The 26006-nt window shown below is 44.2% G+C and overlaps 1 protein-coding gene across 1 annotated transcript in view; it reads left to right on the top strand.

Moving 5' to 3' along the window:
• Positions 1-26006, top strand: part of MAP2K5 (mitogen-activated protein kinase kinase 5) — a 330503-nt gene that overhangs the window by 220520 nt on the left and 83977 nt on the right. The window contains exon 16 of the mRNA XM_077469109.1: positions 7392-7463. Within this exon, the coding sequence (XP_077325235.1) occupies positions 7392-7463 (72 nt within the window). The remainder of the gene's footprint in view (positions 1-7391; positions 7464-26006) is intronic.

Raw genomic sequence — 26006 nt, 5'->3', positions numbered from 1 at the left:
AGCCATGTTCAAGTCTGGCATATACACCGATCATAACTTCATGGCCACTGGCAGGTTAGGTAGCCATGTTCAAGTCTGGCATATACACCGATCATAACTTCATGGCCACTGGCAGGTTAGGTAGCCATGTTCAAGTCTGGCATATACACCGATCATAACTTCATGGCCACTGGCAGGTTAAGGGTAGCCATGTTCAAGCCTGGCATATACACCGATCATAACTTCATGGCCACTGGCAGGTTAAGGGTAGCCATGTTCAAGCCTGGCATATACACGATCATAACTTCATGGCCACTGGCAGGTTAAGGGTAGCCATGTTCAAGCCTGGCATATACACGATCATAACTTCATGGCCACTGGCAGGTTAGGTAGCCATGTTCAAGCCTGGCATATACACCGATCATAACTTCATGGCCACTGGCAGGTTAGGTAGCCATGTTCAAGCCTGGCATATACACCGATCATAACTCCATGGCCACTGGTAGGTTAGGTAGCCATGTTCAAGTCTGGCATATACACCGATCATAACTTCATGGCCACTGGTAGGTTAGGTAGCCATGTTCAAGTCTGGCATATACACCGATCATAACTTCATGGCCACTGGTAGGTTAGGTAGCCATGTTCAAGTCTGGCATATACACCGATCATAACTTCATGGCCACTGGCAGGTTAGGTGTATCACATTGTCAAAGTTTTGTGAGCTACCCAAAATCCAAAAGTAACTATACATGTACTAAAAAACAGTGTGTGTGTGAAAGGCATTCAAAAAAACCAGCTGCTAGCACTGATCACATCCCCACACGCATGTGCACAAAAATCAATATATAAGAGTGCATATCTGAGGCCGGGTTTACACTATACTACACGACAGTAGTACGACTTTCATCCTACTTTGCTCTGGGACATCAGTCCTGCATTGGTCCTACATTGTTCCAACATTTGTCCTACATCCCCTGACTTCAATGAACAGGGATCCAACTTGGCTCCCCGCCAATACCAGGAACTGTGTTTGGTATGAATCTTGAGGGAGAATGCCACGCAAAATTTTAAATAAAAAACCAGCATGGGTTCCCCCTCCTAGAGCATACCCATGCCTTTCAGTCGGATATGGATTCTAAGGGGAACGCCGAAAGGACGGCATGGGTGTCCCCCCAAAATCCATACCAGACCCTTATCCGAGCACGCAGCCCGGCCGGTCAGGAAAGGGGGTTGGGATAAGCGAGCACACCCCCGAACCGTACCAGGCCGCATGCCCTCAACATGGGTGGGTGCTTTGGGGCAGGGGGCCGTCTTGCATCCCTCCCCCACCCCAAAGCACCCACATCCCATTGTTGATGAGGTCAAGGGCCTCTTCCCGACAACCCTGGCCATTGGTTGGTGGGGGGGCTCATCGGGAAATCTGGGAGTCCCCTTTAATAAGCAGGCCCCCAGATCGCGGCCCCCCACCCTATGTGATTGAGTATGGGATACATCGTACCCCTACCCATTCACATGGGGAAAAATAAGTGTCAATAAACAAAACACACTAGACAGGTTTTTAAAGTAATTTATTAGGCAGCTCCGGTGGTCTCTTCCGACTTCTCCACATTTTCCGGTTCTTCTCCCGCTCTCCGGCCTCTTCTCCCGGTCTCCAGTTCTTCTCCGGCCTCTTCTGCCGGGCTCCTCTGCTATCTTCTTCCAGCTCTTTTACTAGCGTTGGCCCGGTCTTCTCTGTCGTCGGCGTGGTCAACAGATGACATCACCCGGTGACCACACTCCACGCGTATATAAATCGTTGTGCACCGCGCACACGGCATTACAGAGGGAGAGAGCGTCATGTCAACATCAGAAGAACAAAAGAGGGAAAAATACGATGAAGGAGAAGACCGAGCCAACGCTAGTAAAAGAGCTGGAAGAAGATAGCGGAGGGGCCCGGCAGAAGAGGCCAGAGAGCGTGGAGAAGAAGCGGAGACTGGGAGAAGAGCCTAGAGAGCGGGAGAAGAACCGGGAAGAGCAGAGAAGTCGGAAGAGACCCCTGAAGTCAGAAGAAGACCCCTGGAGCTGCCTAATAAATTACTTTAAAAACCAGTCTAGTGTGTTTTTTTTATTGACACTTTTTTTCCCCGGGTGACTGGGTAGGGGTACGATGTACCCCATACTCATTCACATAGGGTGGGGGACCCCGACAACCAACGGCCAGGGTTGTCGGGAAGAGGCCCTTGTCCTCGTCAACATGGGGACAAACTGCTTTGGGGTGGGGAGGCTGCAGGACGCCCCCCTGCAGGAAGCCCCCCTCCCCCAAAGCACCCACCCCCCATGTTGAGGGCATGCAGCCTGGTATGGTTCAGGAGGGGGGCACTCGCTTGTCACAACCCCCTTTCCTGATCGGCCGGGCTCGGATAAGGGTCTGGTATGGATTTTGGGGGGATCCCCACGACGTTCTTTCGGCGTAGGGGGGTTCCCTTTAGAATCCATATCAGACCGAAGGGCCTGGTATGCTCTTGGAGGGGGTGCCCATGCTGGTTTTTTATTTATATTTTCGCATGGAGTTCCCCCTCAAGATCATCAGAGCACAAGTCGCATGCCCAAGTCGGATCATGCAAGATGACGATCCGACTTTGATCCGAATTTAATGATAGTCAATGGGCTGAAGTAGGATCAAAGTCGGACCAAAGTAGTACGGGGAGCATTGTCAAAGTTGGACCGACTTGTGTCGGACCAGTTAAGACGGCTCCCATAGGGAAACATTGATTTTCACACGTCATGTGACATGAGCTCCCAATGTCGTAGTGTGAACCCGGTTTGAATCATGAAATATAAACAAATATCAAAATTCATTGAATCAAAGAGGCTTCTGCTCCAAGTGGACAGCATCCCCTGAGGAAGCCCAGATTGAGAGGTGAAACATGTTGGGAACTCCATCAAATCTGATGCATAAGGAATTGTACTTTATGTACTTGTTGTGGAATTGTTTTTCGACAAAAAATGTAATTATTGTTGAAATAAAATGTATATATATTTTTTAATATACCTCTTTGGATCAATTTATTAGTACATGCACCTTAAAGAGGAAGTAAACCCTGATGAGTTTACTTCCTCTTTCATTCCCTGCAAAGGCAAAGCATAATGGACTACTGTGCATCGCATAGTAGCCCATTATGTGTCACTTACCTGACACAGGAGCCAGCGAAGTCACCGCTGTCCCCTGTAGTTCCGAGCGTCCATCTTCTTGGTGGGGTCTCGCAGCTCCGCCGCTTTCAACCGGCGAAGCCGCGATGACGTCACTCCCGCGCATGCGCACGGGAGCAGAGACGCGCGGCATCTTCGTCATCGACGATGCCACGCTCAGTGTGCCTAGCGCACCGCTGTCTACCGGTGCCCACCTTTAGTGTAGGTTTAGGAGATATTGCTTGGACCTACAGGTAAGCCTTAATCTAGGCTTACCTGTAGGTCAAAGTGGTTTGTAAGGGTTTACAATCACTTTAAAAATCCCACAAGTATTCTCCTCCTCACTTCTGGCCTAATTCTACATCTCCTTTTTCTCTTTCCTCCCTCTTACCTTCGCTCTCCCCACTTCATCCTTCCCCACCCGATCCTCCCTACCCAGCCCCCCCTCCCATCCCTCCCTACCCAACCCCCCATCCCTCCCTACCCAGCCCCCCCCTCCCATCCCTCCCTACCCAGCCCCCCCCTCCCATCCCTCCCTACCCAGCCCCCCCTCCCATCCCTCCCTACCCAGGCCCCCCCCTCCCATCCCTCCCTACCCAGCCCCCCATCCCTCCCTAACCAGCCCCCCCTCCCATCCCTCCCTACCCAGCCCCCCCATCCCTCCCTACCCAGCCTCCCCTCCCATCCCTCCGTACCCAGCCCCCCCCTCCCATCCCTCCCTACCCAGACCCCCCCTCCCTCCCTACCCAGACCCCCCCTCCCTCCCTACCCAGCGCCCCCCCCTCCCATCCCTCCCTACCCAGCCCCCATCCCTCCCTAACCAGCCCCCCCTCCCATCCCTCCCTACCCAGCCCCCCCCATCCCTCCCTACCCAGCCTCCCCTCCCATCCCTCCGTACCCAGCCCCCCCTCCCATCCCTCCCTACCCAGACCCCCCCTCCCATCCCTCCCTACCCAGACCCCCCCTCCCTCCCTACCCAGCGCCCCCCCCTCCCTCCCTACCCAGCGCCCCCCCCTCCCATCCCTCCCTACCCAGCCCCCCCCCCTCCCTCCCTACCCAGCCCCCCCCCTCCCATCCCTCCCTACCCAGCCCCCCCCCCTTTCTTTGTTTTGATGATTTTTTATTTATTTTTTCCTTCATTTTGTTTGTCCATTTTGATTTGTCTGTTAGTCTTGCCATGTCTTGGACCTCCGAGTCCAGTTACTCATTCCCACTTCCGGCTCAGTGGTGGGATTCTTTTGCCTTTACATTTTGAAAAATATTTTGTTTTGTATTCACGTGAAAAGTGATGTTTTGTTCCCCTGTGTGGGACCACTTTGCCTTCCTTCTCTTCAAGCCTGTATTTTGTTATTGTTATTCTCAATATAAATGAGTGTACCAGAAAAATCCCACAAGTGCTCCTATATCCATTCAATTTAGAGATGTGGTATTAATTTTAGTGGTTTGTCCATGGTTAAGAATTTATCCTATAGAGGGAAATGCTTTGTTCATATTTCATGTCTGAGGTTTACAACCACTTTAACCACTTGCTGACTGCTGCACGCCGATATACGTCGGCACAATGGCAGCGGTGGGCAAATGGGCGTACCTGTACGTCCCCTGTAAATGGCGGGGCTAGCGAGCTCGTGCCCGCCGCAGACTCTATGCCCGCCGGTCTCCCGACGATCGTGTCACGGAGCCGCAGAACGGGGGAAGTGCCTATGTAAACAATGCATTCCCCTGTTCTGCCTTGTAAAATGACAGAGATCACCACTTCCTGTCATCGGGAGCAGTGATCGCTGTCATGCGAGTGGAAACCCCTCCCCCCCACAGTTAGAATCACTCCCTAGGACACACTTAACCCCTTGATCACCCCCCCTAGTGTTAACCCCTTCCCTGTCAGTGCCATTTACACATGATTAGTGCAATTTTATAGCACTGATCACTGTATAAATGACAATGGTCCCGAAAGAGTGTCAAATGTTTTCAACTACAATGGTGCAGTCCCGATAAAAATCGCAGATCACCGCCAAAAAAATTAATAATAAAAATGCCATAGAACTATATTTATTCTATATTTTGTAGGCGCTATAACTTTTGCGCAAACCAAGCAATATACGCTCATTGCGATTTTTTTTTGTTTATATTGCAAAAAATAAGAACCGCAGAGGTGATCAAATGCCACCAAATGAAAGCTCTATTTGTGGGGGGAAAAAAAGGACACGAATTTTGTTTCGCGTGCAACACAGCACGACCGCGCAATTGTCAGCAAAAAGTATTGCGTTTTGTTTTTTTTTTTCAAAATTGTCGCTCTTTTTTTTTTTTTTTGTTTATAGCACAAAAAATAAAAACCGCAGAGGTGATCAAATCCCACCGAAAGAAATCGCTATTTGTGGGGGGGGGGGAAGGACGTGAATTTTGTTTGGGGTGCAACACAGCACGACCGCGCAATTGTCAGAAAAAAGTATTGCAGTTTTTTTTTAAAAAAATTGTCGCTCTTTTTTCGTTTATAGCACAAAAAATAAAAACCGCAGAGGTGATCAAATGCCACCAAAAGAAAGCTCTATTTATGGGGAAAAAAAGGATGTCAGTTTTGTTTGGGGTGCAACGCAGCACAACTGCTCAATTGTCAGCAAAAAGTATTGCGTTTTTTTTTTTTAAATTGTCGCTTTTTTTTTTTGTTTGTTTATAGCACAAAAAATAAAAACCGCAGAGGGGATCAAATCCCACCAAAATAAAGCTCTATTTGTGGGGGGGGGGGGACGTCAGTTTTGTTTGGGGTGCAACGCAGCACGATCGCGCAATTGTCAGTTAAAGTGCCGAATCGCAAAAGCGCTCTGGCCAGGAAAGGGGGGGTGGTGAAATCTTCCGGGGCTGAAGCGGTTGAACCTAAACAGAAACTGTAATGGTTTTTGGTCAATTATTAACTTTCTTTATTGTTTATTCACTCGTTTTATGGTACTTTTTTTTTTTTTTTTTTTATTCAAAATTATAATAAAATTATCATTGAATTAATAATATGAATTTATTCATTTCTGATAATGGAATGGGAATTATAATGATAGGTCAATTTTAATATTTCTTTATTGTTTATTCACTAGTTTTATGGTACTTTTTTTTTTTTCTTTTTTTTTATTATTATTCAAAATTATAATGAAATTATCATTGAATTACTAATATGAATTTTATTCATTTCTGATAATGGAATGGGAATTATACTGATAGGTCCATTTTTAGTATTTCTTTATTGTTTATTCACTAGTTTTATGGTACTTTTTTGTCTTTTCTTTTTTTTTTTTTTATTATTCAAAATGATAACAAGCCTGATAATGGAATGGAAATTATACTGATAGGTCCATTTTTAATACTTCTTTATTGTTTATTCACTCGTTTTATGGTACTTTTTTTTTGTATTATTATTCAAAATTATAATGAAATTATCATTGAATTAATAATATGAATTTTATTCATTTGTGATAATGGAATGGGAATTATACTGATAGGTCAATTTTTTATATTTCTTTATTGTTTATTCACTAGTTTTATGGTACTTTTTTTTTATTTTTTTTTATTATTATTCAAAATGATAACAAGCCTGATAATGGAATGGAAATTATACTGATAGGTCCATTTAATATTTCTTTATTGTTTATTCACTCGTTTTATGGTACTTTTTTTTTTTTCTTTTATTATTATTATTCAAAATTATAATGAAATTATCATTGAATTAATAATATGAATTTTATTCATTTCTGATAATGGAATGGGAACTATACTGATAGGTCCTTTTTTAGTATTTCTTTATTATTTATTCACTAGTTTTTTTTTTGTTTTGTTTTTTGTTTTGTTTTTTTATTATTCAAAATGATAACAAGCCTGATAATGGAATGGAAAATTATACTGATAGGTCCATTTAATACTTCTTTATTGTTTATTCACTCGTTTTATGGTACTTTTTTTTTATTATTATTATTCAAAATTATAATGAAATTATCATTGAATTAATAATATGAATTTTATTCATTTCTGATAATGGAATGGGAATTATACTGATAGGTCCATTTTTAATATTTCTTTATTGTTTATTCACTAGTTTTATGGTACTTTTTTTTTCTTTTTTTTTTTTTATTATTCAAAATGATAACAAGCCTGATAATGGAATGGGGAATTATACTGATAGGTCCATTTAATATGAATAAAATGTACTTCTCAGCCAGATGTTTCGCTCCGATTTCTGACTGCAGCTATTGTTGTACTTTTTTCAGCCTGAGCGGATTGCCGGGGAGCAGTACGGAATTCATTCTGACGTTTGGAGCCTGGGAATCTCATTTATGGAGGTGAGAATGGCGGAATCGCTCGCACGCGTGCGCGCGCGCAGACACGTCTGGGTAACGCATTGCACATGGCAGCGTATAGGTTTCTGCACATGCTTATATAGAGTATGGGGAGCACGAAAAGGCTTTCTCATCATAATCCCGCACTGTATAAGGCAATGCCGGGTGCTTATAAATGGAACATATATTCTCCGCAGGAAATGGACGGAGCCGAATGTAGAATAATAATTTTCATATACGGAGAGGCCCAATCCCCGGGGCTCAGTGACAGTGATGGTAATCATAATAACTCTATTTATATACAGCTCGCCTCCCAGGAGTCAAGTGCTTCATTATCACAATATAAAGGTAACGTTTTAAATAAGTAGAAGTCAAGCACGGGGATAAAATACAGTTTAGAAGGAATGATGTGTGGTGATAAAATGTGACTCTCCGCCGCTCCCTATTACCCGGAGTTCTTCCTCTGTGCTCAGCGCCTCTGAAGATGGGGTCGGGTTCTGTAGCAGGGCCTGCGGGGGGACGGGTGTCATCATGGGGGAAGGTTTACTATAAACTGGAGAGTGTAAAATCTGGTGCTGAGAAACCAATCAGCTTTCAGGTCCTAGTAGATGATGGGCTCAGCAATGACATGCAATGCCAAGCTGCTGCTAACAAAGCAAACAGAATATTGGCATTAAAAAGGGATCAACTCCAGAGATAAAACGATAATTCTCCCCTCTACAAGACTCTGGTCCGGCCGCACCTGGAGTATACCGTCCAATTCTGGGCACCAGTCCTCAGGAAGGATGTACTGGAAATGGAGCGACTACAAAGAAGGGCAACAAAACTAATAAAGGGTCTGGAGGATATTAGTTATGAGGAAAGGTTGTGAGCTCTGAACTTATTCTCTCTGGAGAAGAGACGCTTGAGAGGGGATATGATTTCATTATATAAATACCGGACTGGTGACCCCACAATATATAAATACCGGACTGGTGACCCCACAATATATAAATACCGGACTGGTGACCCCACAATATATAAATACCAGACTGGTGACCCCACAATATATAGATACCGGACTGGTGACCCCACAGTAAATAAATACCGGACTGGTGACCTCACAATATATAAATACCGGACTGGTGACCTCACAATATATAAATACCAGACTGGTGACCCCACAGTATATAAATACCGGACTGGTGACCCCACAATATATAAATACCGGACTGGTGACCCCACAATATATAAATACCAGACTGGTGACCCCACAGTATATAAATACCGGACTGGTGACCCCACAATATATAAATACCAGACTGGAGACCTCACAATATATAAATACCGGCCTGGTGACCTCAAAATATATAAATACCGTACTGGTGACCCCACAATATATAAATACCGGACTGGTGACCCCACAATATATAAATACCAGACTGGTGACCCCACAATATATAAATACCGTACTGGTGACCCCACAATATATAAATACCGGACTGGTGACCTCACAATATATAAATACCGGACTGGTGACCCCACAATATATAAATACCGGACTGGTGACCTCACAATATATAAATACCGTACTGGTGACCCCACAATATATAAATACCAGACTGGTGACCCCACAATATATAAATACCGTACTGGTGACCCCACAATATATAAATACTGGACTGGTGACCCCACAATATATAAATACTATACTGGTGACCCCACAATATATAAATACCGGACTGGTGACCCCACAATATATAAATACCGGACTGGTGACCTCACAATATATAAATACCGGACTGGTGACCTCACAATATATAAATACCGTACTGGTGACCCCACAATATATAAATACCAGACTGGTGACCCCACAATATATAAATACCGTACTGGTGACCCCACAATATATAAATACCGGACTGGTGACCCCACAATATATAAATACCGGACTGGTGACCCCACAATATATAAATACCGGACTGGTGACCTCACAATATATAAATACCGGACTGGTGACCCCACAATATATAAATACCATACTGGTGACCCCACAATATATAAATACTATACTGGTGACCCCACAATATATAAATACCGTACTGGTGACCCCACAATATATAAATACTGTACTGGTGACCCCACAATATATAAATACCGGACTGGTGACCTCACAATATATAAATACCGGACTGGTGACCCCACAATATATAAATACCATACTGGTGACCCCACAATATATAAATACTATACTGGTGACCCCACAATATATAAATACCGTACTGGTGACCCCACAATATATAAATACTGTACTGGTGACCCCACAATATATAAATACCGGACTGGTGACCTCACAATATATAAATACCGGACTGGTGACCCCACAATATATAAATACCATACTGGTGACCCCACAATATATAAATACTATACTGGTGACCCCACAATATATAAATACTATACTGGTGACCCCAGAATATATAAATACCGTACTGGTGACCCCACAATATATAAATACTGGACTGGTGACCCCACAATATATAAATACTATACTGGTGACCCCACAATATATAAATACCGGACTGGTGACCCCACAATATATAAATACCGGACTGGTGACCTCACAATATATAAATACCGTACTGGTGACCCCACAATATATAAATACCAGACTGGTGACCCCACAATATATAAATACCGTACTGGTGACCCCACAATATATAAATACCGGACTGGTGACCCCACAATATATAAATACCGGACTGGTGACCCCACAATATATAAATACCGGACTGGTGACCTCACAATATATAAATACCGGACTGGTGACCCCACAATATATAAATACCATACTGGTGACCCCACAATATATAAATACTATACTGGTGACCCCACAATATATAAATACCGTACTGGTGACCCCACAATATATAAATACTGTACTGGTGACCCCACAATATATAAATACCGGACTGGTGACCTCACAATATATAAATACCGGACTGGTGACCCCACAATATATAAATACCATACTGGTGACCCCACAATATATAAATACTATACTGGTGACCCCACAATATATAAATACCGTACTGGTGACCCCACAATATATAAATACTGTACTGGTGACCCCACAATATATAAATACCGGACTGGTGACCTCACAATATATAAATACCGGACTGGTGACCCCACAATATATAAATACCATACTGGTGACCCCACAATATATAAATACTATACTGGTGACCCCACAATATATAAATACTATACTGGTGACCCCAGAATATATAAATACCGTACTGGTGACCCCACAATAGGGAGGAAACTTTTCCGCTGAAGGGAGTTTAACAAGACACACGGCCACTCATTAAAATTAGAAGAAAAGAGGTTTAACCTTAAAGCGGAGTTCCAGCGACCATTCCTATTTTTTTTTTTTTTTCAGTCATTGAGATACATGTAAAATCATAAATACACTCACTGTTTAGTTTTTTTTTTTTTTTTTTTTTTGCTGTTGCTGTCCATTTTCGTTTTAAATAAATATTTATAAAAAAAATATTGTGGCCATTCCCATCTTACTTGTGGGCATGTGAAGCCCACAAGCATGGATTTCCTGGATATGGTGAATGCTGAGCTCCCAGCATTCACGCCATTTCCCGCGCATGCTCAGTGTTTACAGTGGGCAGCGCTGTAAACTTGAGGGGTTGCCATGACAACGGCGGCGGTGGCGAAATCCCGCGATAACTCGCGGCAGGCATCCGCAATGACTCCTGGGAATAATGACAGGAGCTCCCAGGAGACATTGCTCGACAAGAGGAAATGACGTGATATCCGCAGATTACCCGCCCATATCCGCAGAGAGCTGAGACAGGAAGCAGAGGAGGACTTCTGCAAAAACACAAAGTACAAAAGAAAAAAAAATCTATTTATTACTGTATAGATTTATGGCATGTAATTAAGCAAAACATATTAAATGAGGTGGAGCTCTGTTTTAAACTACATAGAGGGTTCTTTACTGTAAGAGCGGCAAGGATGTGGAATTCCCTTCCACAGGTGGTGGTCTCAGCGGGGGGGATCAATAGTTTCAAGAAACTATTAGATAAGCACCTGAACGACTGCAACATACAGGGATATACAATGTAATTCTGACATATAATCACACACATAGGTTGGACTTGATGGACTTGCATCTTTTTTCGACCTCACCTATTATGTAACTATGTAAGGTTTTGGGCTGGGTTCACATCTGAGCACGCAGCAGCTCACAGCAGGAGTCCGGTGCGTCCTCGTTCCCTGTTTCAGGTCCGATTTCAGCCCAAATTTTTGGGCTGAATTCGGACATGAAACGGAGCAAAAGATGTACAGTGTTCCTGTGTAAATCACACCGGAGCCGCTGCGGAGATATGTGAACTGGTGTTGGAGGATTTGGGGTACAGAGAGGAGGAAGGGGGTGGTATTGGCAGATTGGGGGAATACAGGGAGAAGGAAGGGGTGGTATTGGAGGATTTTGGGTAAAGAAAAGGGGGGGGTGGTATTGGAGGATTTGGGGTACAGAGAGGAGGAGAAAGGGGGTGGTATTGGAATATCTGGGGTATATAGGAAGGAAAAAGGGTATAGTATTGGAGGATTTGGGGTACAGAGAGGAGGAGGGGATGGTATTGGGGATTTGGGAATAAAGAGGGAAGGGGGTGGTATTGGCAGATTGTGGGAATACAGGGAGAAGGAGGAGGATAGTATTGGAGAGTTTGGGGTACAGGGAGGAGAATGTGGAATAGTATTGGAGGATTTGGGATATGAGCAGGAGGATGGTTTTGGGGTACAGAGAGGAAGAGGAAGGAGTTTAATATTGAAATATTTGGGGTACAAGGAGGGGGACAGTATTGAAGGATTTGGGGTACAGGGAGGAGAATGGGGAATAGTATTGGAGGATTTGGGGTATGAGGTGAAGGATGGTTTTGGGGTGCAGGGAGGAAGAGAAATGGGTTTGATATTGGAAGATTTGGGGTACAAGGAGGAGGGGGACAGTATTGGAGGATTTGGGGTACAGAGAGGAGGAGAAAGGGGGTGGTATTGGAAGATCTGGGGTATATCGGGAGGAAGAAGGGGGTAGTATTGGAGGATTTGGGGTACAGAGAGGAGGAGGGGATGGTATTGGGGATTTGGGAATAAAGAGAGAAGGAGGAAGGGGGTGGTATTGGCAGATTGTGGGAATACAGGGAGAAGGAGGAGGATAGTATTGGAGGGTTTGGGGTACAGGGAGGAGAATGTGGAATAGTATTGGAGGATTTGGGGTACAGGGAGGAAGAGGAAGGGGTTTGATGTTGGAAGATTTGGGGTACAAGGAGGAGGGGAACAGTATTGGAGGATTTGGGGTACAGGGAGGAGAATGGGGAATAGTATTGGAGGATTTGGGGTATGAGGAGGAGGATGGTTTTGGGGTACAGGGAGGAAGAGGAAGGGGTTTGATATTGGAAGATTTGGGGTACAAGGAGGAGGGGGACAGTATTGGAGGATTTGGGGTACAGAGAGGAGAAAGGGGTGGTATTGGAAGATCTGGGGTATATCGGGAGGAAGAAGGGGGTAGTATTGGAGGTTTTGGGGTACAGAGAGGAGGAGGGGATGGTATTGGGGATTTGGGAATAAAGAGAGAAGGGGGAAGGGGGTGGTATTGGCAGATTGTGGGAATACAGGGAGAAGGAGGAGGATAGTATTGGAGAGTTTGGGGTACAGGGAGGAGAATGTGGAATAGTATTGGAGGATTTGGGGTATGAGGAGGAGGATGGTTTTGGGGTACAGGGAGGAAGGGGTTTGATATTGGAATATTTGGGGTACGAGGAGGAGGAGGACAGTATTGAAGGAGTTGGGGTACAGGGAGGAGAATGGGGAATAGTATTGGAGGATTTGGGGTATGAGCAGGAGGAGGATGGTTTTGGGGTACATGGAGGAAGAGGAATAGGTTTGATATTGGAAGATTTGGGGTACAAGGAGGAGGAGGACAGTATTGGAGGATTTGGGTTACAGGGAAGAGGCGGGGGATGGTATTGGGGATTTGGGAATAAAGAGAGAAGGAGGAAGGGGGTGGTATTGGCAGATTGTGGGAATACAGGAAGAAGGAGGAGGATAGTATTGGAGGGTTTGGGGTACAGGGAGGAGAATGTGGAATAGTATTGGAGGATTTGGGGTATAGGGAGGAAGAGGAAGGGGTTTGATGTTGGAAGATTTGGGGTACGAGGAGGAGGGGGACAGTATTGAAGGATTTGGGGTACAGGGAGGAGAATGGGGAATAGTATTGGAGGATTTGGGGTATGAGGAGGAGGATGGTTTTGGGGTACAGGGAGGAAGAGGAAGGGGTTTGATATTGGAAGATTTGGGGTACAAGGAGGAGGGGGACAGTATTGGAGGATTTGGGGTACAGAGAGGAGGAGAAAGGGGTGGTATTGGAAGATCTGGGGTATATCGGGAGGAAGAAGGGGTAGTATTGGAGGTTTTGGGGTACAGAGAGGAGGAGGGGATGGTATTGGGGATTTGGGAATAAAGAGAGAAGGAGGAAGGGGGTGGTATTGGCAGATTGTGGGAATACAGGGAGAAGGAGGAGGATAGTATTGGAGAGTTTGGGGTACAGGGAGGAGAATGTGGAATAGTATTGGAGGATTTGGGGTATGAGGAGGAGGATGGTTTTGGGGTACAGGGAGGAAGAGGAAGGGGTTTGATGTTGGAAGATTTGGGGTACGAGGAGGACAGTATTGAAGGATTTGGGGTACAGGGAGGAGAATGGGGAATAGTATTGGAGGATTTGGGGTATGAGGAGGAGGAGGATGGTTTTGGGGTACAGGGAGGAAGAGGAATAGGTTTGATATTGGAAGATTTGGGGTACAAGGAGGAGGGGGACAGTATTGGAGGATTTGGGTTACAGGGAGGAGGCGGGGGATGGTATTGGGGGATTTGGTGTACAGGAAGGGGGATGGTATGGGGGTGCACTGTACCTGCTTTAGTTTTGGTCACAGTAAATGTGGGCATCCCATATGCGATAATTTGCCATTTTTCTCCATCACATGCGTTTTTCCGTATGTTCTATCAAAGAGACTAGTTAATTAATCACCAGTACCCACAACTTATTGTGTGTTTAATCGGTCAAGATCTTGGATCACTACGTTTTGAAGTTGTCCACTTAATTACACTGACAAAAAAAAAAGAGCGCGCCGTGGCCCCGCAACATCCCCATGATGCACTAAGCAAAGTGCAATCAGCCACTCAGAGGCCGGGGGACTGGGTGCCGCTCGCTGACCTGCCTAGGTGTTGATTTTTTAGGTGCACAATTAGCTGGAAGCACCTCTGGCTGTGAATTAATAGTTGCTTGCAGGATATCCCCCCCCCCCCCCCATCCTCCTCCTCCTCCTCTCGTCACCAGTGCTGAGAGCGGCGGTGGCTGCCTTGAGGAGGGCTATCCATCACTCACTGACCAGAACTTCCATAATTAGTGTATGTTATGGCCCTGTGCTCCAGCGATTCAGAGGCTGCAGTTTTTCGAGCCACAGCCAAACTTTGCTGGAGTAAAACTCGGAAATGATTTATCCAGCCGCTGCGCAGGGAGCGCGGGGCAGAGGGGGGCTGCAGGACGTCTGAAGTGTAAGCGAAGGTTCACTCAGGCCCGACTGGGACCTTCATGCATCAAACTCAGGCAGCCAATGCAACACGCAGCTTGTGTAAGAGCCACAAGATAAATAAGGCAATTACAGCAGACGCGTTTTTCGGTTGCAGAGCGAGCGGGAGGAAGTCTGGGTCCAGCAGGACAGGCAGAGGGGAGCGAGGGCTTTTAAATAAAGAACGGAGCGGTTTGGATGCACATAACACAGCTTATCTAGATACCTAAAGTATAACTAAAGGCAAAACTTTTTTTTTTTTTTAGCTTTGGATGGCGTGAAGTGGGATTAGAACCCCTGTCAGTTTTTTATTGCTGTCTGTGCCCCCCCCCCCCCCCCGTTAGGGAGATTCTTTCTATTTGTCCTGTTTACCATCATCATTGAACTGTATTAGAATTGCGCTGTCCCCCCTCTACATTGTAAAGCGCTGCTTAACCACTTAAGCCCCGGACCAATTTGCAGCCAAAGGACCAGGCCCCTTTTTGAGATTCGGAGCTGCATCGCTTTAACTGACAATTGCGCGGTCGTGCGGCGTGGCTCCCAAACAAAATTGGCGTCCTTTTTTTTTCCCCACAAATAGAGCTTTCTTTTGGTGGTATTTGATCACCCCTGCGGTTTTTATTTTTTGAGCTATAAACAAAAATAGAGCGACAATTTTGAAAAAAATGCTATATTTTTTACTTTTTGCTATAATAAATATCCCCAAAAAATATATAAAAAGGCCGATACGTATTCTTCTACATATTTTTGGTAAAAAAAAAACGCAATTGGCGATTATTGATTGGTTTGCGCAAAAGTTATAGCATTTACAAAATAGGGGATAGTTTTATAGCATTTTTATTAATATTTTTTTTTTTTTTTTTACTAGTAATGGCAGCGATCAACAAATTTTATTGTGACTGCGACATTATGGCGGACACATCGGACATTTTTGACACATTTTTGGAACCATTGTCATTTATACAGCAATCAGTGCTATTTAAATGCACTGATTCCTGTGTAAATGACACTGGCAGTGAAGGAGTTAACCACTAGGGGGCAGTGTAGGTGTTATGTATGACGTTATGTGTTTTTTTTTTTTTTATAGTAGGGGGCGTGGCCTGGCATGTGACATCACTGATCGTCTTTCCCTATATCAGGGAACAGTCGATCGGTGACAGCCACAGTAGGAAGCACGGGGGAGAGGTTTGTTTGCACAGACCTCTCCTCGTTCTTCAGCTCTGTGACCCGATCGCGGGACACCAGCGGCGATCGGGTCCGCTGGTCCCGCGGCCACGGTCACGGAGCTCAGGACCGGGTCGGGAGCGTGGCGGCGGCGCGCTCCTGACCCACGGCTGGGCACTTAAAGAGCAACGTACAGGTACGTGCTTGTGCCCAGCCGTGCCATTCTGCCAACGTACATCGGCGTGAGGCGGTCCTTAAGTGGTTAAGCTGTTGGCACTATACAAATCGTGTATTATAATAATATATTATTCATCGAAACTGAAAGTAAAAGAAAATCCCAAATTTTGTGTTGTCCCCAGAAAAGTAATAGAGGGGATAATGTTCCAATGGGGAGACTAGTTCTGATGACCTGGGGGGGGCGCAAGAAATTCCCTTTATTTGCATAGCTCTAAACTTCTACACTTTTAATAGTAGGTGATTTCAACAGAATATTAGATTTCGAGTTAAAACATTAAAGATATAATAATGAGGGACAGTTTCTAGCAACAGACACAGTCTCACAATCCCTATTTTATTTGCAAAAAGTTTTTTCTTTTTACATTTCAAGTTAACCACTTTCAGACCGGACCATTTTGCTGGTCAAAGACCAGAGCACTTTTTGCGATTCGGCACTGCGTCGCTTTAACTGACAATTGCGCGGTCATGCGACGTGGCTCCCAAACAAAATTGACGTCCTTTTTTTCCCCACAAATAGAGCTTTCTTTTGGTGGTATTTGATCACCCCTGCGGATTTTATTTTTTGCGCTATAAACAAAAATAGAGCGACAATTTTGAAAAAAAACGCATTATTTTTTACTTTTTGTTATAATAAATATCCCCCAAAAATATATAAAAAACATTTTTTTCCCTCAGTTTAGGCCGATACGTATTATTCTACATATTTTTGGTAAAAAAAATCGCAATAAGCGATTATTGATTGGTTTGCGCAAAAGTTATAGCGTTTACAAAATAGGGATAGTTTTATAGCATTTTTATTAATAATTTTTTATAATTTTTTTTTTACTAGTAATGGCGGCGATCAGCGATTTTTATTGTGACTGCGACATTGTGGGGGACCCATCGGTCATTTTTGACACATTTTTGGGACCATTGTCATCTATACAGTAATCACTGCTATATAAATGCAGTGATTCCTGTGTAAATGACACTGGCAGTGAAAGGGTTAACCAGTGGGTGGCAGTGTAGGGGTTAAATGTTCCTAGGGGTGTGTTACTAACTGTGGGGGGGTTGGGCTTTAATTTAGTGAACGCTGATCTCTGCTCCAATCACATGGAGCAGAGATCAGCGTCTCTAGTTGCTAGGCAGAATGGAGAAATGCTGTTTACACGGCATTTCCTCCATTCAGCCGTCCCGTGAGACGATCGCGGGGATGCCCGCGGGGATCGAGTCCGCGGGTCCCGCGACCGGACTCACGGGGCTCCCGACCAGCGCGGGAGCGCACCGCCGGCGGCGCGCTCCCGATGGCAGGGCGGCATTGAATATTGGACGTACATGTACGCCAGTATGCTTGCCCATGCCATTCTGTCGACGTACATCGCCGTGCGCTGGTCGGGAACTGGTTAAAGTGATTGTAAAGTCTTGTTTTTTTTTGTTAAAAATAACAATTATGTTATACATATATAGTCCTGACCTCAACCCGATAGAACACCTTTGGGATGAATTAGAATGGAGACTTGCGAGCCAGGCCTTCTCGTCCAACATCAGTGCCTGACCTCACAAATGCGCCTCTGGAAGAATGGTCAGACATTCCCATAGACACACTTCTAAACCTTGTGGATGAATGAATGATTTATATAGCGCTACAATTGCGAATTGAATCGCCTCAAGGCCCTTGATCCGTCCTGTGGTTCCTGTTCTTTAGAAGAGGTGTTTCTTGAGTTTTTTTTTTCTGAAGGCCCGATGGTTTTCTTCCATGCGGATGTTAGTGGGTAGAGCGTTCCATAGACATGGTCCTTGGACTGCGAATCTTTGTTCTCCTTTTGCTTTGTCCCGGGATTTCGGTATGAGGAGGAGGTTTTGGTTAGTTGATCGGAGGTTTGCGATTGGGTGTGTAGTGTTTTATTTTGTCGCATAGGTATTGAGGAGCGTTTCCTTGTGTACATTTGTGGGTGAGGCAGAGGGTCTTAAACGTGATCCGATCCTTTACGGTTAGCCAGTGTAGGGCCCTAAGGGAGGGGGAGATGGATTCCCAGGGTTTTTTTGCTGTGACTAGTCTTGCTGCCGTGTTTTGGATGACTTGTAGGCGTGCAATCTGGTATTTGGGTAGTCCTATGTAGAGGGAGTTTGTGTAGTCGAGTCGGGAATTGATGATTGTTCCGACTACTACTGCTTTCTCTTTTTCTGGAATGAAGGGGATGAGTCTACGTAGCAGGCGGAGAATATGGTGAGATCCGCTGACTACTGATCCTATTTGCGCATCCATCGACATTTCTGAGTCAAAGATGACTCCGAGACTTTTGGCTTTGGTGCTTGGGGAGATGGTCTGTCCAAAGATGGTGGGTGGTGTCCACGGGGGTCTTCGTTTTTGTATTTCTGTTTGCGTTGAGGATAAGAAGCTCTGTTTTGGATCCATTGAGTTTGAGGGAGCATCGCGGTCATCCAGTCATCTATCAATGTGAGGCATTTTTCTAGTTCCTGGTATTGGTCATTTTGGATGGCCTTCCCAGAAGAGTTGAAGCTGTTATAGCTGCAAAGGGCGGGCCAACTCAATATTGAACCCTACGGACTAAGACTGGGATTCCATTAAAGATCGTGTGTGTAAAGGCAGGTGTCCCAATACTTTTGGTAATATAGTGCATATAGAACCATATTGAAGTAGCACTTTACACATTGTACATTCACATCAGAACCCGCCAACCAGGAGCTTACAATCGAATGTCCCTATCTTACATACTTACACATACCAGGGTCAGTTTTAGAATAAAATAGAAAAAGGGGTAAAGTGGCGCTACGTGTATGCTGAAAGGCGATAGACACAGATTGCTCTTTAGGTGATATGTGCCTCAAGTGTGAATGTTATATGTGAATATATCATATCATGCAAAAAGATACATAACTATGTGTCATGAGTATGAATATTATAGTGCAGTGACAACCGCAAATAACCAGACCCAAAATATATATATAAGAATAAGTAGACAGTCCAAGAAAATGTGTCCAAAAAAATGTGATCACAAGTGCTAAAAGCAAGCAATATGTATATATAAAAAAAAAAGTCTTTAAAGATTCCAGATTAAAGATGTGGTTTTACTGGTCAGAGAAGTGCCCATAGAGTAGATATCTATGGTACCTTTTCTAGGTCTTTGTGATTATACTGGTAAGAAAATTCCCCATAAAGTAGATATCTAGGGTACCTTTCTAACTCTTTGTGTTTATGGGGACTTTTCTTACTGGTATAAACACAAAGAGTTAGAAAGGTACCCTAGATATCTACTTTATGGGGAATTTTCTTACCAGTATAATCACAAAGACCTAGAAAAGGTACCATAGATATCTACTCTATGGTGACTTTTCTTACCAGTATAACCACAAAGACTCAGAATGGTACCACGTTCATCTACTCTACAGGGAATTTTCCTACCGGTGTAACCGAAAAGAGTTAGAAAAGTACCCTAGATATCTACTCTAGGGGGGCTTTTCTTACCAGTGTAACCACAAAGACTTAGAAAGGTGCCACAGATATCTATTCTATGGGGACTTTTCTTACTGGTATAGAGTAGATATCTGTGGCACCTTTCTAAGTCCTTGTGGTTACACTGGTAAGAAAAGCCCCCCTAGAGTAGATATCTAGGGTACTTTTCTAACTCTTTTCGGTTACACCGGTAGGAAAATTCCCTGTAGAGTAAATGTCCGTGGTACCTTTCTGAGTCTTTGTGGTTATACAGGTAAGAAAAGTCATCATAGAGTAGATATCTATGGTACCTTTTCTAGGTCTTTGTGATTATACTGGTAAGAAAAGTCCCCATGAAGTAGATATCTAGGGTACCTTTCTAAGTCTTTGTGTTTATACCAGTAAGAAAAGTCCCCATAGAGTAGATATCTGTGGCACCTTTTCTAAATCTTTGTGGTTACACTGGTAAGAAAAGTCCCCCTAGAGTAGATATCTAGGGTACTTTTCTAACTCTTTTTGGTTACAATGGTAGGAAAATTCCCTATAGAGTAAATGTCCGTGGTACCTTTCCGAGTCTTTGTGGTTATACTGGTAAGAAAAGTCACCATAGATTAGATACTTATGGTACCTGTTCTAGGTCTTTGTGATTATACTGGTAAGAAAAGTCCCCATAAAGTAGATATCTAGCGTACCTTTCTAACTCTTTGTGTTTATACCAGTAAGAAAAGTCCCCATAGAGTAGATATCTGTGGCACCTTTCTAAGTCTTTGTGTTTATACTGGTAAGAAAAGTCCCCTTAGAATAGAGATGTCTAGGATACTTTTCTAACTCTTTTCGGTTATAGCGGTAAGAAGATTCCCTGTAGAGTAAATGTCTATAGTAATTTTTGGGCTGCCCTATCCAGTCTCCACCACATCTTGCACCCTTTCAGCGCTCGCCCGCCATTTTTGACACTCTTTCTATGTCATGCCATCTCAGTAATGTGACAAGTTCATGATTTTGATTGAGTCTTCACCTGCACTGTGTCCTACATCCTGTGCTGACCTGCTGTCACTTGTCGCAGGCTGTGCCACTTCTACAGGTCAGGGCAGTATTTCCTTCATCAGTCTGTTTCTGGTGGCCCTCCACAGGGGTCACAGCCTCTGCTCGCTGCCAGCTAATAGTGTTATACATTAAACATAGCGTTTTCCCGAGCCCCCTCTCGTCTCATGCTTTTGTTCTAAACCCCCAGACGCTCTCTGCGGTTTGCCGCTTGTACACATCAGATTACATTCATTTGTAATTCCTTCACTTGGTCTCTCGCCCTCATTCACAGTTACTGTACTCCTGCCCCCCCTGCAATCGCTCACCCAGTGAACTGTTTCAGGGCCCATTTGAGTTACCTGCCCTGCCACGTGTCGTTGGTTAACCCCCTAGCTTCCCAAGGGCTCGGCTTTGCCTGAAGAACACGATGTTCATTTGTATTATACACAAAGCAAGGTTCCTTGATATCACATCTCCGGCCTTCCTAGACGCATACCGGCTAAACCCAACTATTCTACGCGGCTTCGTTTTTGTCTTCGGTGTGAACCGCTAACCTCTTGAAAGCTTCCCCATCTACCATCCGGGGTCTGTGGCTGTTCAGCTTCAAGCATTTAAACCAGTAGAGTTAATTAAGAAAATTCCGCGCAGTTCATAAGCAAATTACTTTTTTTTTTCCTCCTCCTCTTGCTTTGCCCAGTTATAAACCGCCGCCGCTCCTGGCTGATTGCTGGATGACCCTCGCTAACACACACAGGCAGTGTTAAGAAAGGCCATAAAGGCTTCATTAAATCTGAAGCACATTTCATACTCTGCGATGTCTGTAGGCTGTGTCTGGAGAACGTTGTACCAGATTCTCATTTTCTGATTCCTCAGCACTTACAGCTTCAAAAATTAGTAATTAAGAAGAAGTTAAACTGGCGGAAATCGGAGGGAATCAATTGATGTGGATCTATCATACGGAGTATCAATCCCGTGCTACCGATATATGGAACTCTTTTTTTTTTTTTTTTAATCAACCAGTGTATTTGTAACAAAATCTAAATAAATAATAATCAAATCAAAAGTGTATGTTTGTATTTAGTAGGGCTGTTACTGATTACAATTTTCGTGTTCGATTAATCGTTTTTTTTTTAATTGATTGACTAACTTCGATTAATTATACCGCACATACAGATCCAACTACTTTTAGCTGATCTCCTTGCATTGCATTTCTGCATTAGTCAGTGGTAAATGGGGGATAAACTATATACAATCACCTGACACTAGTTCGTTTCCACAATCCATGACTCAACTTCGCAGTTCACACAAATACATTTTAAATTCAAACTGTAGCACTGACGTAAGTTTTTTTTTTCCCACAGTAGCGTGACAATCCCTCCACCTCCGGTCTAACTACTCACTCTCACCTCATGGCATGGACCCCTGTGCACACAGGTGGTCATGCAAGCGGGTATCAAAAGGGTTAACACAGACCATAAACTTCTCTCATGTCTCCTTAGATCTCAGCAAGGACGCCGGGTCATGGGTAGAAAGAAAAGATCGAAGTGCTCACCGCTTAAGTATAAGATTTCATTTTTGTGTTCAAAACACAAAGTACTCACATAAAGATGATAAAAACACAGCATGTAAAGCTGACAATCATGTTAGTTCCGTAGGGGAGCAGCGGGTGACGTCATGCGTAGCTCCTCCCCTGTATGCGTTACGTTCAATCAGAACTTCAACGTCACAGGACTCCTCCCCCCTTCCCTTCGTTAACAGACGGAGGCACTTGGGGAAGGGGGGAGGAGTCCGGTGACGTCGATGACCGTGACGTCACCGGATCTCCGACGGAACTCCCTGAAGACCCGGAAGCCGGCGGAGAGGTGAGTACCGATCAAAAGAATTTTGATCGATCAAAAAAACTAATCGATTAATTGAGGAATTCATCTTTAATTTCCACAGCACTAGTTTTTAGTGAAATAAAGTTATATAAAAATAATATAAAGTGGCTGCAAACAGTAAAATTGTGTTCCCACAAGCTGCAGGTAAATAAGATTCGATATAATGCTGCTGCCGAATGTGAAGCCGACATCCCTGCCCAACTTCGCAGCGGCTTGCATACAACTTCTTTAACCACTTCCCATCCGGGGCCAATTCTAGCACTTCGCTCCTACATGTAAAAATCATCTTTTTTTTTCTAGAAAATTACTCAAAACCCCCCAAACATTACATATGTTTTTTTTTTTTTTTTTTTTTTTTTAGCAGAGACCCCTAGGAATAAAATGGCGGTCATTGCAACTTTTTATGTCACACGGTATTTGTGCAGCGATTTTTCAAACACTTTTTGTGGGGGGGGGGGGGGGGGGGAGAAACAGTTTCATGAATTAAAAATAAACTAAACAGTAAAGTTAGCCCAATTTATTTTATATAATGTGAAAGATGATGTTACGCCAAGTAACTAGATACCTAACATGTCACACTTTAAAATTGCACACACTCGTGGAATGGTGCCAAACTTTGGTACTTAAAATCTCCATAGGCGACGCTTTACATTTCTATACAGGTTACGTGTTTAGAATTGCAGAAGATGATTTGTTCTCATACTCTCCAATTTGCAGGGGCAAGCCAGGAGAAGCCCAGGAGGGGGACGGGGGGGAGGGGGGAGGCGGTGCGGGGGGGTGCTGTCCCGTCCCACCACCTGCAAAAATGGTCAAGCGGCTGAACAGCCACTATGATTGTTCTTACAGTGCACAGAATCGCTGGCTGAAAAAGATGATATCCGGATGATGCCTGTAGCTGCAGGCATCATTCAGATATCCCCACTCAAAGTCCAGGATGTTATATGACCGCCTATAGAAGGAAAGTGGTTAACAGAAGTCAATGCGAGTCATGATGAAGTCATCCCAAAAGTAGTGCAGGAACCTCTCTCTAAGTCGGAGTGACTTGAGTCACACGGATTACAATGGTTCCATTGCCGTTAATGGGGCGCGACTTTGTCGTATGGCATTCGGCGTCAGTGTGAACCGGGTACTTTACACCTGGGAATGATAAAAACAATGCTGGAGTGTTGTACAGGTGTGCCTGTCAACTGCAACCAAAAACAAAAGAAAATCCCCTATGGTGGACTTTAAAGGTACACTAAGTTAAAATTTAAAAGTATTGAGAGTATTATAGTACAAAAATTATTTATTCATAATTAAACATAGTAGCCAAAATATGCATATGAATATAGAATGTATAAACAGTTCAGAACATTGTCACCCTATTCCGAAAAGACACAAATAAAATCCTCTTGCACCCAACACGTTTCGGAGTACAGTTTTTGCCTTCTTCAGGGATGTATGAAGAGGAAAATATATCCATAACATATTTGAAAAACAGTAAATGTCTGACAATATAAAATTGCAATGAAAATAACGGTTGTGAAAATAATTAACGAATACACTTACATATGTTTTTTGGTGACGGGGTGAATACAGCATTCCATCATATTACGTTTATAACAGGAAAGATGCATATATCAGTAAGAACTGTGTTTGTTGACTCTCTACTTCGATAACATAGGCAACAGAAGAGGTTTTTTAAGACTATATGGTGTTTTAAATCGCCCAGGGAACCGACTCGACGCTTCCTCCACATCCCACAGAGGGGGAATGGCCAGGAGGACTCGCTGGGGCCGGAAGTGGAGGGATCCCAAAATAAATCATTCTGGGGGTATAATACTAGTCGGGGACAAAAGGTACAGTGGAACCTTGGATTACGAGCATAATCCGTTCCAGGAGAATCCTTGTAATCCAAAGCACTCGCATATCAAAGCGAGTTTCCCCATAGAAGTCAATGGAAACTAACATAATTCGGTCCACATTGACTTTTATTGCATGTAATACCACATGTGGCCAGAGGTGGGGGGTGCCAGCGAGCCTCGAAAATACTTGGGTACAGCTCGGCTCAACTCTGAAACACTCGGGAAAGGAGTATTTCCGAATGATTCCCAGTGTTTCCAAAACAGCTCCAAACGGTTCCGTACCATGCCTCCACTGGCCAAATGCAGTACTGCACACCACAATAGCTTAAATTCTGCCCGTTTTGTGAGACAACACTCGCAAACCAAGTCAGGATTTAAAAAAAAAAAGTTGCTCGTCTTTCAAAACGCTCGTTAACCGCGTTACTCGTTAACCAAGGTTCCACTGTATATTTGTGTAGTTGTCTGTCAACTGCAACAGTATTATTTTTTTTTTTCTATATCACCTGTAACATTATCAGGATTTAGCTAAATTCCCCTTAACCACTTCAATACAGGGCACTTAAACACCTTCCTGCCCAGACCAATTTTGAGCTTTCAGCGCTGTCGCACTTTGAATGACAATTGCGCGGTCATGCTACACTGTACCCAAATGAAATTTTAATCATTTTTTTCCCACAAATAGAGCTTTCTTTTGGTGGTATTTGATCACCTCTACGGTTTTTATTTTTTGCGCTACAAATAAAAAAATCCTGAAAATTTTGAAAAAAAACGTTTTTTTTTGTTTCAGTTTCAAAACTTTGTAAATAAGTACGTTTTCTCCTTCACTGATGGGGCTACACTGATGGGCACTGATAAGGCGGCACTGATGGGCACCAATGAAGTGTTACTAATGAGGTGGCATTGATGGACACTGATAGGCGGCACTGATAGGCGGCACTGATAGGCGACACGGATGGGCGACACGGATGGGCGACACGGATGGACACTGATAGGTGGCACAAATTGGCACTGATAGCTGGCACGGATTGGCATGGATGGGCGGCAGAGATGGGCATGGATAGGCGGCACAGATGGGCATGGATAGGCGGCACAGATGGGCATGGATAGGCGGCACAGATGGGCATGGGTGGGCACTGATAGGCGGCACAGGTGGGCACTCATAGGCAGCACAGTTGGGCACTCATAGGCGGCACAGGTGGGCACTCAGGCGGCACAGGTAGGCACTCAGGCGGCACAGGTGGGCACTCATAGGCGGCACAGTTGGGCACTCATAGGCGGCATTGGTGTTATACTGTACTAATGGATGCCAATCAGTGCCAAACAATAATGCATGCCAATCAGTGATG

The sequence above is a fragment of the Lithobates pipiens genome, unplaced genomic scaffold (genome assembly GCF_037356315.1).
Source record: "Lithobates pipiens isolate NorthernLeopardFrog02 unplaced genomic scaffold, aLitPip1_a1.2 Scaffold_8, whole genome shotgun sequence".
Lineage (NCBI taxonomy): Eukaryota > Metazoa > Chordata > Amphibia > Anura > Ranidae > Lithobates > Lithobates pipiens.
The sequence above is the reverse complement of the archived record's forward strand: the minus strand, read 5'-3'. Positions and strand labels throughout refer to the sequence as shown.